General features: G+C 42.3%; 1 protein-coding gene across 3 annotated transcripts in view; it reads left to right on the forward strand.

Moving 5' to 3' along the window:
• The window catches only part of map4k5 (mitogen-activated protein kinase kinase kinase kinase 5), a 285168-nt gene extending 272658 nt beyond the window's left edge, over nt 1–12510 (forward strand). For all 3 annotated transcript variants that reach the window (XM_070879237.1, XM_070879238.1, XM_070879239.1), the window contains 2 exons: nt 4855–4910; nt 10563–12510. In XM_070879237.1, coding sequence (XP_070735338.1) covers nt 4855–4910; nt 10563–10650 — 144 coding nt within the window. In that variant the 3' untranslated portion in view covers nt 10651–12510. The remainder of the gene's footprint in view (nt 1–4854; nt 4911–10562) is intronic.
• Nucleotides 12511–12975: the final 465 nt, after the last annotated feature.

Below are 12975 nucleotides of genomic sequence, written 5' to 3' on the forward strand. Positions count from 1 at the left end.
GAGTGCTGGTAGTTTGACTTACTTATAAAAAGAGTGTGATATGACTGCATTTTTAGAATAGGCATTTGAAATTTTAACAAAGTATGCAGTAGATTTTAACATTGCAATATTTATTGGGTAATTAATCATTGACTGGAGTGAGGGAATCCAACATTTTAAACGGCCACACTCAACTACTGTACTTCAGATTAGAGTGAACCATGTGCTCAGCAAGTACATAAAAATGTTGCCGATAGTTATAGCCACATCCAGTCGTGAATGGTGGTGGACCATTAAACAACTAACGGGAGAAGGAGGCTCCATGAATATACCTGTCCTCAATGATGGTGGAGCCCAGCACATGAGTGCAAAAGACAAGACTGAAGCATTTGCAACCATCGTCAGCCAGAAGTGCCGAGTGAATGAACCATATCTGCCTCCTCCTGAGGTCCACAGAAGCCAGTCTTCAGCCAATTCGATTCACTCCACGTGATATCAAGAAACGGCCGAGCACACTGGATACAGCAAAGGTTATGGGCCCCAACATCATCCCGGCTGTCATGTTGAAGACTTATGCTCCAGTACTAGCTGCGCCTCTAGCCAAGCTGTTCCAGTACAGCTATAACATTGGCATCTATCTGACGATGTGGAAAACTGCCCAGGTATGTCCTGTCCACAAAAAGCAGGACAAATCCAATCCGAACAATTACCGTCCCATCAACCCACTCTCAATCATCAGCAAAGTGATGGATGGTGTCGTCAACAGTGCTATCAAGCGGCACTCACTCACCAATAACATGCTTAACGTTGCCCAGTTTGGGTTCTTCCAGGACCACTCATTGCGGCCATGGTTCAAACATGGGCAAAAGAACTGAATTCCAGAGGTGAGGTGAGAGTGACTGCCCTTGATATCAAGGCAGCATTTGATTGGGTGTGGCATCAAGGAGACCTAGTAAAACTGAAATCAATAAGAATCAGGGGGGAAACTCTCCACTGGCTGGAGTTATACCCAGCACAAGGAAAGATGGTTGTGGTGGTTGGTGGTCAATAATCACAGCCCCAGGACATTGTTGCAGGAGTTCCTCAGGGCAGTATCCTAGGCCCAACCATCTTCAGCTGCTTCATCAATGACATTCCCTCCATCATAAGGCCAGAAGAGGGAATGTTCGCAACTCCTCAGATAATGAAGCAGTCCATGTCTGCATACAGCAAGACCTGGATGACATTCAGGCTTAGTCTGATGGTAACATTCTTGCCACAAGTACAGGGCAATAACTATCTCCAACAAGTGAAAGTCTAAACACCGCCCCATGACATTCAATGGCATTACCATCGCCGAATCCCTCACCATCAACATCCTGTTGGTCACCATTGACCAGAAACTTAAGCGGACCAGCCACATAAATATTGCGAGTGTCACCTCCTGACTCCCCAAAGCCTTTTCACCATCTAATATGCACAAGTCAGGATTGTGATGGAATGCTCTCCACTTGCCTGGATGAGAGCAGCTCCAACAACACAAGAAGCTCGACACTAACCAGGACAAAGCATCCCACTTGATTGGCACCCCATCCACCACCTTAAACATTCACTCCCTCCACCACCGGCATACCATGGCTGCAGTGTGTACCATCTACAAGATGCACTGCAGAAACTCGTCAAGGCTTCTTCGGCAGCACCTCCCAAACCCACGACCTCTACCACCTTGTAGGACAAGAACAGCAGGCACACAAGAACACCACCACCTCCAAATCATACACCATCCTGACTTGGAAATATATCTCTGTCCCTTCATCGTTGCTGGGTCAAAATCCTGGAACTTTCTCCCTAACAGCATTGTGGAAGTACCTGCACCATACAGACTGCAGCAGTTCAAGAAGGTGGCTCACCACCACCTTCTCTAGAGCAATTAGGGATGGTCAATAAATGCTGGCCTTGCCAGCGATGCCTGAATCCCATGAACGAATTTTTTTTTTAAACTTGGCTCCTGCTCTGGAATTGTATAATACAGTGGTTTTCAAACTTTTGTGTGGTGAACCCCCTACATATAGGGCCCAAGTTTCGGGCCGCGCCTAGAATGGCGCAGCCCCGACCTGGACGCCCGTTTTTCGCACGACAAAGTGCACCTAAAAAAAACTTCCAGATTCTCCGGCTCCCTGCTGGCCTTCGGTGCGGCGCAGCACGAGCTGTAGGGGGTGGAGCTAGGTCCCTGCGCTGAAAACAGTGCCGTGACCTCTGCACGTGCGCGCTACAGTGGGCGCGCATATGCAGTAGCTCCAGGCGCCCAAAACTGTGTTGGAGGGGCCCGAAGCACGCAGCCCCTAGCCCTGACCGAATGGCCTCACTGGGGCTGCGTGAATAAGGCTCCTCCCACGCCCAGCTCCTGCTTCCTCCCGACCCGACTCGACTCCCGCTCCCCGACTCGACCCGACCACGACACCGACCTGACTACCGCTCCCCCGCCCCTGCGACCGGACTGGCTCCGACCCGTGCTCCCGACCCCAAACCGTGCTCCTCCTGACCCGACCCAACGCCACCTACCTGTAAATCTGGTGCTGGGGACGGGCCATGCCCGAAGTCTTGGGCCCAGCCCGCCTCCTCTCTCTCCCCCCCCCCCCCTTCTCCTTTTTCCCCCCCCCCTTCTCCTTTTTCCCCCCCCCCTTCTCCTTTTTCCCCCCCCCTTCTCCTTTTTCCCCCCCCTTCTCCTTTTCCCCCCCCCCTTCTCCTTTCCCCCCCCCCTTCTCCTTTCCCCCCCTTCTCCTTCCCCCCCCCTTCTCCTTTCCCCCCCCTTCTCCTTTCCCCCCCCTTCTCCTTTCCCCCCCCTTCTCCTTTCCCCCCCCCTTCTCCTTTCCCCCCCCCTTCTCCTTTCCCCCCCCTTCTCCTTCCCCCCCCTTCTCCTTCCCCCCCCCTTCTCCTTTCCCCCCCTTCTCCTCCTTCTCCTCCCCTTCCCCTCCTCCTCCCCTTCCCCTATTCCTCTCCCTTCCCCTCCTCCTCCCCCTTCCCCTTCTCCTTCTCCCCCTTCTCCCTCCCCCTCTGCCCCCCTCCCCTCACTGTCAGAAACACAGATACTGATACAGAGTGAGAGACACACACAGACAGAGAGATAGAGACACTGACAGAGACGCACTGTGGGATGTGGGGTGGGGGGGGGGGGGGGTATCCCAGCACGCTGTTGGAGGGCTCCCGGTGCTGCAATCGGTAAGTAGAAAAATTTTTATTTATTGATTTAAAAAAATATATATTTCTTATTAATTTTTTTTGATTGATTTATTGATGTTTTTATCATTTATTATTGATGATTCTTTATTTGTAAAACGGAAGTGTTTAATGTTTGTAAACTTCCCTTTAAACAGCCCCCCCCCCCCCATTCCCTACGCTTGATTTGTAACCTACGCCTGATTTTCTAAAGTGTAGACAAGGTTTTTTCGAGCGTACAAAAATCTTCACTTACTCCATTCTAAGTTAGTTTGGAGTAAGTTTTCACTGCCGAAACTTTGAAAACAGGCGCAAGTGGCCGGACATGCCCCCTTTTGAAAAAAAAATTCTGTTCCAAAGTGAAACTGTTCTAACTGACTAGAATTGGAGCAAACTAAATGCCGAGAATTCAAATTTCTAAGATACTCCGTTCTACACCAGTTGCTCCAAAAAATCAGGAACAACTGAGGCTGAAACTTGGGCCCATATAGTGGTACATTTCTGAGGACTCCTGTCCTACCTTCCAAAAGTTTGTTTTTGCACCAAATGTTTCTATGATTACTGCCCCTTGCCCCTTTACTGAAGACAATGTTTCACACACAGAAACATAGAAAATAGGTGCAGGAGTCGGCCATTCGGCCCTTCGAGCCTGCACCGCCATTCAATAAGATCATAGCTGATCATTCCCTCAGTACCTCTTTCCTGCTTTCTCTCCATACCCCTTGATCCCCTTAGCCGTAAGGGCCATATCTAACTCCCTCTTGAATATATCCAATGAACTGGTAACAACAACTCTCTGCGGCAGGGAATTCCGCAGATTAACAACTCAGTGAAGAGGTTTCTCCTCATCTCAGTCCTAAATGGCTTATCCCTTATCCTAAGACTCTGTCCCCTGGTTCTGGACTTCCCCAACATCAGGAGCATTCTTCCTACATCTAACCTGTCCAGTCCCGTCAGAATCTTATACGTTTCTATGAGATCCCCTCTCATCCTTCTAAACTCCAGTGAATAAAGGCCCAGTTGATCCAGTCTCTCCTCACATGATCGTCCAGCCATCACGGGAAGTTCCACAGACGGTAACAGCTTTCCAGTTACATGTCCAAGTAACCATTCTGAAATGTGTGAACTAGGACAATGAGTGTTGGTAACTTCTTACTGCAGCCAAGCAATTTCCAGAATGTCTGGAACATAATTACTATTTCAAACTGATGTAAGTTTTGTACTGTTGAACTGCAGCACACTTTTAAGTAAAATCCAGCAATACTGAAAGAAAATTACTGCAGAACAATACTGATTAGTTCACATTGATGTTTGGAGGTAGAAACAGTAGTAATTGGTTCCCAATTTGTATTTTTACAGCTCACGAGGGCATGTCATTTGGTGCAGTTTTAAAGAAAGTTTCTGCATTTATAGCATGTTGTGCAATTTGCTGACCAAGTACTGCAATTTTTCATAAAAGCCTCAAAAGCAGTGAAGAATGCAGATTTCCCAGCAGATCTGAGTGATAAATCACTTGCCCTCCTCATGGTGCAATTGTCAAGTTATCATGGGGCTTCTTGTAAATTTCAAGCCCCTATATACATCCTTTACACTGCATTTATTTTATAACCAATTTAAGGATCAGCTTAACAGTTGAAATTTAGAAATGTAACCAATCTTTTGCTAAACTTTTCAAATCAGGTAACCCAGGAGATATCCGATAAAAGCAGAGTTTTTCACCTCTTAGGATCTGATCGGTAAGAAGAACTATTATTTATTTAGCTAATTAGACATATTGGTGTTTTTATAACTGACTTATTGCGCATATGCAATTTTGATGTAATTGGCAATTATATTAAACACTTCCACCTCAGATCCTTATACCAAGGTCCAAGAGCAAAACAAGCCTAGTAACATTCTCCTTCTGTGCATTTTACACTTGTTTTTGTCTGTGACCCCTCAACTAGTAACTGGCAGCTTTTCCAATCTTAAAAAGTAAATTTAATTATATGGTTAAGGCATGTCAAAATCAGTTGTTTTTTTTTAATTGCCTAACCCAAAAAGTGGCCAGTATTGAAGATGTTCAATTTCATTCTGGTATTTTTGTAAGGGGAATAATCAACCAAATGACTACCTGTAGGTCCATATTATCTTTGAAACTATCATTATTGGCCAAAATGCTTGATTTTGTTTTTGAAGAGAAGAGGAAAAATGCAGTCAGTCATTCACTACTCCGACATTGGCTGTGCTGTGGACCCCCCGCCCCCTGTAACTGGCAATTAGTGTAATCAGTGGAACTGACACAAACTTGAGCTTTTCCTGGTAATAACGCTGTTAAACACCCCATTAAATGTTGGGCATTGTTGGAATAGGTGTAACTGGGGTTTAAACCATATTGACTGCTAAACAACTGTTGTGATCCTAACAAACGTTTATATTTGTGGAATGTCAAATCTCTGCATTATGATAAAAATTACAATTTAAAAAAAACTATTTTTAAAGCTTTATTGATATTTCAGCTTCTACCTTATTCCCATGTGCAAGTCCCAATCTTTATTTTGGTCTAACATATTTTAAAAAGTGAGGATAAACGCTGTTATTTTCTGGTTTGCTGTCTGAAAATTCTTCAACGTGATTGGCTGCTTAGACAGCTTGTTGATGTCACTACAGCATCGCCATAGGAAAAACCTCAAGTTTTCGCCACATTGGGCAGCTTTCTTCGGGGTCAGCGGCGAGCATCTTTGCTTTGCCGCTTACCGCAAATTAGGAACCATTGTTGGTGTTTTCAGTTGGTTAAATAAGTAGTAAATTTATAATGCACTTTGCAAAATTTCCCAACTTCAGATTTGTTCTGTCAATTCACATCATTGTTTGTGCCTTGGCTTGAGTTTTTAAAGACTGGAGTCTTTCAATATCTTGAATTTTTAAGCAGCAGAGATACCACCATGGGAATTTAATCTTGTGCAAATAATGGTTGTAGAAGGACACAACTTCATTGCTCATTCTTGCCACCCTAATGCATTCTCCTTGATTTAGAACAATTGCATTCTTCATAAAAGGAGTGGAATGTAGATAGAATAAATAGTGCACAATAAAATCTATAACTTACTGCCAGAAAGTTGTTGAAGATGCTTGCCTAGCAACGGCCTACATAGCACCTAGTTTGCAGAATTTACATGTTTATTTACATAAGTGCTGTAACATTTAGATTAAATACCAACTGTTTTGACTTACTCAATTAAACCATTTAATTTACATGTTAATATCCTGTTTCTTGGGTTGGCTTTTACGGATTCATCTTTTAGCAGAAATAAAAGTAATTTTTGATAAATTGGTAAATGAAAGCAAACATTTTGATCGCATGAAATATATAAATAATTTGCATGAGATAACAACTTCTCCATATGTGAAGACTGCTTATGATTATCCCAAGTGAAACTGCTCATTAGTTTATTGTTTTCACTCTGTCCAGGTTTCTTTGTGCTATAGCACAGTATCTGGGCCAACAGGTCCTGGGCTTCTGCCAATGTTGCTGCACAGCTAACCATTTGTAGTTGTTTAGAGTATAGTGCAAGTCTGCCTGTCTCTCTCGCTCTGTCTTGCTCTTTTGCTCTGTCTCTCACTCTCACTTAGCCTTCCTGAAGAAGTTTCTCGCTTTTATTCCAGACATCCATATGATATGATCGGCGCACCTGTGCTCTATTATTTCATAAACCCTGTGTCATTATGTACACGTTCTTGCACACCCCGGAAATGGGTGCTCTCTTGGTAGCTGAAGCATTTTTAGGCACTTATTTTCAAGCCAGGTGGCTCATTTGGGCAAATTGACATGAACTGAGAAAAAACAATGGAATATCATGCAGTAGGAAGTAGCATTTTTCAACTTGATGGAACGGAGCAACCTGCAAAGACCAGGCTTAACATGTTTAAAAATCTTAAATATCTGTCCCAGTATTAGGAACATTTGACTTGGGGTAAATTATTGCTTTAAATCAGAAAGCTGTTGACCGATTCAAAATGGAATTATCATCCTGTTGAATAACTCCTTGCATCTTTTGAGGGAATGTTAAATACATTGATGACTGCATTAAAAATTAACCATTTGGATCTCCGTATTCTTCTAAGGCTTTACATTTTCATACTTAAGCATCTGATTTAGTTACTTAAACTATAACTCTCCTCTCCTTTATGGTTTGGAAATGTGGTCTTGTATCACACGTATTTGGCCGATGATAACTGCTTGTTTGACAGAGCAGATGCACAACAGCACTGGAGTGTGACTCATAGAATCATACAACACAGAAGGAAGCCATTCGACCCATTGTGTCTGTGCCGGCTCTTTGAAAGAGCTATTCAATTAGCCCCACTCACCTGCTCTTTCCCCATAGCCATGCCAATTTTACCCTTTTTTAACTATATATCCAATTCTCTCTTGAAAATCACCTTTATGGACTTTTATCCTTTTTTGTAACTGAATTTATGCTAAAATGTTGAGGGATGTCTGTGTTGGAGAATGGAATGGTTTTCCCACTTTTGACTGAATCAACTAGGTGCAGCGCAAAGCATTTTTTTCGCAATAGTACGTCTTAATCCCAAAAGGATAACTCCTCTTGCATCAGTATTTTTTTTCAATTTTAGTCTGTGTGCTTTGTATAATGCTGTGGCACTTAGACCACCCCGATCTGCAAGAGGACACCACCGCAGGTCGGGAGTATAAGAGCTGGAGCGCCGGGCCTCTGCAACATCGTGGGCCACCCCAACCTGCGAGAGGACACCACCGCAGTGAAGGGGGTGCAAAATTCACAAGAACCCCTCCCCCCCCCCCCCTCCCTCCCCTGTGTATAGGCTCATTTGAAAGGAAATTTAATTTGGGACTATCTACCGAAAAAGTTTGAACCCCTAAAGTGGAAGAAACTGCGAACTTTAATAGAATTTTGAGCGTTTACAAGACAAATTCAAGGCTGTGGACGGGCCTAAAAGGACTAACGGGAAACAACCTGATTAAGGGAGACTACCTGGGTGTGAGGACTGAAGTAACCTGTCTGGAGAAATGGGTATTCGAGAATCCTTCCCACAAGAGACATTAACATTAAAAATCACCCAGAGATAGCTACCCATCAACATGAGTCTGGAAAACCATTTCAGCATATCCATCACAAAGAGGCCCAATCCAGTCTGTATGTGAAAAACTAAGCACAAAAGGACATTGCAATTACTAAACTAATATTTCCATCAGGAAAGTTTTCGAACATCAACCCACCCAAAACATATCAACTTTTAACGAGCCCACCAAAATATTACAAAGAAGAGCCAAGCCCGCCAAATTTAAACAAAGAATTCTGAACAGATTTGGCGCCAAGATTAGAACCACTGAAATCTTATAACTGGCCCCTGTTTGCAACAGAGGTTGGGTTGCTAAGTAGCTACAAGGTTGCTACTACCTCAGATGACACACTTCGCTATACAACCGAGACCAAGCTGTTGTCATCAAGACAAGGAGAGAAACCAACGCGACAGTTGTAAACTAACTTCTCCAGCCCTGAAGTCCTGAAGGAAGGAAGAACATCACCATCGCGGCAGCAACCAACCACAACTAACGTGGTATCAACGGAAAACCACCGCGATCGATCAAACTTGAAACGAAACTCCAACGGGAAAAAACCGAAGAATCGAAAAGTTTCCACTCTACAATCTGATCCTGACCTACCAACGGGAAAAACATTACCTAAAAGACTGTAGAAACCCATTTCTAACCAAAGAAAACGGGTACTTACCCCACAGATCCAAACCGCGCCTTACCGCATCAGCGGACTCAACCCAACTGAAGATTGCGCAGCAGAAAGTCTTCTCCGACGTTCGGGGTACAGCAAGCAGACCCTATCACATCCAGCGAACCACGAAACCGCAATCTACCGTTAACTGTCAAAAGGATTGGTAAGCATGGTCCCTGCCTGCCCTGGAGTCTAACCTAGCTAGGATTAGGTATTGGGAGGTGTAATTCTACTGTAACCTCCATTGAATGTAATGTGTTGTCCTCTATTAGTCATTATAAGCTATTGTAACCCTCTCTGAGTGTGTACGGTATTGTTCTTTAATAAGTTTTGACATTGTACTTCCTTATTCGAGTAATTATAAGTTTGTAATTTCTTGACTCTAATAAAATCAAAGTTCTTTTGCATCAAACCAGTGTCCTTTGCACTTTGTCACATCCCCCAAATAAATCCAGAGTCTAGAACCCAAGGGCGTGGGAGCGATTCGAACCGCTCAAGTTGGTCAGAAGTGAACCTGGCCCCCTCATAGAGACCACCCCCTTTATAGCAGGTCGGGACTATAAGAGCTGGAGCATGCCACTGTAGCTTCCAGCGCGAGCCGACACACGTGCGACGGCTTTGAGGTGGGCGACTGGGTGACGTCATCAGGAACTTGTTTGGAGCGTGGGCCGAAGCATTGCCGGGGCCCTGGTACAGCGGAAGAGCGGGAAGGTCGTAGCAGACTTGCGACGAGTGATCGGTGCAGAGGAGTAATGAGGGATCGTGACGGAGGTGCGGCGAGAGTTCGTGGCGGAGTAGCGGCAAATGAGGGTACAAGGCCCAGAAGACCCGAGAGCACGGGCCAGTCCACACTGCGCTATGTGTGTGCACTAGGTCCGTGCAGCAGAGCACGTCTCCAGTCATCCTGGTTAATCCTTGCCACTGGATAAAGGCCTAGCTAATGTGCAACGGTCACCACGTGTTTTTAAAAAAAAAAATCCACGCACAGGCATCTTCCACCCTTCAATTGGAGTTCAGGACTGGAAAATTGGGTCCTTCATTGAAACATATGTGGAAGCAAGTCATCCTCATTCAAGGGACCGCCTATGATGATGATGGGCACTTAGCGGTTGCATCGTTTGTGGTGTTAGTGTGCCAAATGCTTCTGAAAGGAAGAGGGTAAATCAGAAAATAAGTTGTACCAGGCTGCTGTTGCATACTTTTAGCTACTGATTCACTGGCATTGAGAGCAGATCTAGCTGCCCCCTCGACCAGTGTGATGCAGGAATACTGAAAAGAGAGCAAAATCTAAAACTTCAGACCTGGTGTATCTCTAGTAAAGTTATACGGTCACTGTGACAGAGGGTCATAAGGTATATTTTTATAGTAAGTTACTAAATGCTAATTATTCTTGGAGTGGTATGATGGTGGTGGGGGGGGGGGGGGGGGGGGGGGGGGGTGGGGGACGTTTGCACATAAACATTTTTGTCTTTTTAAAAACAAATTTACTCTTGCAGCACCATTAGAGGGACTTTTTTTTTTTAACATGAGGTTGAACAATCTTGATTGCAGCAATCATGTTTTATTAAATCACTAATAATGTAATTAGATTTTATTGCAATATACAAGGCATAAATATAGTGTTTGTTTTTGTTGCAGGGTTGTAGTGCTAGAAAGTCGACCAACGGACAATCCGACCGCACACAGCAATCTCTATATCCTGGCTGGCCACGAAAACAGTTACTAAGCAACACCAACTTAATCACAGTGACTGTTGCTTGAAATGGGACGAACATAAAACAGCTTCCAACAATGAAGATTCAATGTTATGGGGAATATAAAACAAACTAGAAATCAGGCTGTGGCCTTTATTTTTTGTTGTACTTTTGGTTTATATTTGATTCTTAAACAAACTGGTAAATTTAGTAGCTAGATGTGGCTTTATTAAAATATTCAGCCACTGTGTGGTTGGTTTGTCATATCAAATTTGCTTCATAAAAGCCACGACTAACTGCTATTTTGTAAACCATAACAAAGATCTAATTTGTAATTGTAAAAGCACAATAATTTACATCAAAATGAAAATATTCAGAAATCTTCTTAAAGTGCCACACATTCTCTCATACTTATCTTCATAAGCCTTTCTATTTTCTAAATTTTTTGCAGCAAAATTTGGTGTTTCATATTGTTCTTTGTACTATATATGGTCTCAATCTACTTTAAGTACTAAATCTACTCTGGAAATCTTATCTTAGTGCAACAATTTTTTAATAGGATTTTTAATGCACCAGCTGCAAAACTGTACAGCTTTAAAATCTCTGCCTTAGTAGTGTCAATCTGAATATTTAAATGCTTTATTTATTAATCTGCCAATTGTATGAAAGATTATATACTTATGGGGGAAATAAGGGGGTAATAACATCGTACATATTTAGTTGCATTTGTGTTATTGAAGGTTAGGGCTGTAAGGAAGGGAAAAAATTTTACTTTTAGCTGTTTGTATGCATAAACATATTGTAGTATATAATATAGACCTTAACTCTTACACTTTTTTTGTACAAAGGCACCATATAAGCACTTTTTTGTACAACTTTTAATTTGTAAGACAGCTGTATAGATGCCCCAGTAGATCTTTTCATATATTTTAATCTTTTCATATATAATGTATATTGAAGGTGGTTTTTATACACAACATGCAATAATTATAATCTGATAGTGTAATAATAAAACTGGTCAAAATTAATGTCAAACATACTTGTATATTTCAGAAATATGATTAAAATTCTCTAATGGCTATTAGTCATAAATGATTGGGAAATCATCCCATTTCATCAATTACATATTTTGGAATTGGAATATGGTTTATGATGCAAGCAGTGAACATCTTTAGTCACCATTTTCAGTTTCTACCTCACCCCATGAATGCCATCTGTTTCTATTCACTTTTTTTTGTTTTAGTTGGAAGATTTCAGTAAATTTTACATTATCCACATTCTTAGAATTAGTTATGCATATTAGGCTGGAATTCGATAAAATAAAAAACACTAATTGTAGCAAAAAAACTTGAATTAATTGTGAGCTCTGCATTTGTAAATAATGTACAATAAAATGTAAAGTGCATTGTTTCAAATGTATGCATAATAATTGCTTTGTGAATAAGAACTGTTCTATTACAATATAATTTACAGTAGGAAATAATCTCACTTTCTGTAGAAAATGCTTGAATTTCAATTTATAAACTGTACTAGTGTTTCTGTAACACCACTCCATTGCTTGAGCTGGGTGTAAATTGTGTCGATGTTTCAGCAAAAATTTAGTACACATCTGGTGTATTTTGTTAATGGGGCTTGTATGCAAATCCTAGTTTAAAATCACCAATTAATTTACATTTTTAGAACTTGGTTTACAAAAATGTTTGCTTGCAATTTCAGCATTCACAATGAAATATAATGTGACACAATCTCTAGATTGATATTGTCACCAATCCAATTGCATTGTATATTTTTGCTTTCCTTAAAACAATTGTTTAAGGGTTATACACCCCACCTAAGGAATACTAGAGCTCCGAAAATGTTAAATAAATTTTCCTCATTGATCAAACGCAAAAGGGTTCTGTTGAGTATCTAATTATTTCTCATGAGCAGCAGTAAGGAACTCATTTGTTAAACAACTTGACATGCAGAGCCCTGTGACACAACTACTGTCTTTTTAAAGATTGATTCTTGCAATTAGAATTCTTTGAAGTCAAATATTTACCAAGAAATATGTAGTCCATTTTTTCAGATAATTATTAAAACACTCCATTTAAAAAAAAAAAAATTGTTCTTGGGATGTGGGCGTCACTGGCAAGGCCAGCATTTATTGCCCATCTCTAATTACCCTTGAAATGATGGTGTGCCGCCGCCTTGAACCTCTACAGTCCTTGTGGTGAAGGTATTCCCACTGTGCTGTTAGGGAGGAAGTTCCAGGATTTTGACCCAGCAACGATGAAGGAAAGGCGATATACTTCCAAGTAAGGATGGTGTGTGACTTGGAGGGGGAGGTGGTGGTTTTCACATGCGCCTGCTGTCCT

The sequence above is a fragment of the Pristiophorus japonicus genome, chromosome 4 (assembly GCF_044704955.1).
Source record: "Pristiophorus japonicus isolate sPriJap1 chromosome 4, sPriJap1.hap1, whole genome shotgun sequence".
NCBI lineage: Eukaryota > Metazoa > Chordata > Chondrichthyes > Pristiophoridae > Pristiophorus > Pristiophorus japonicus.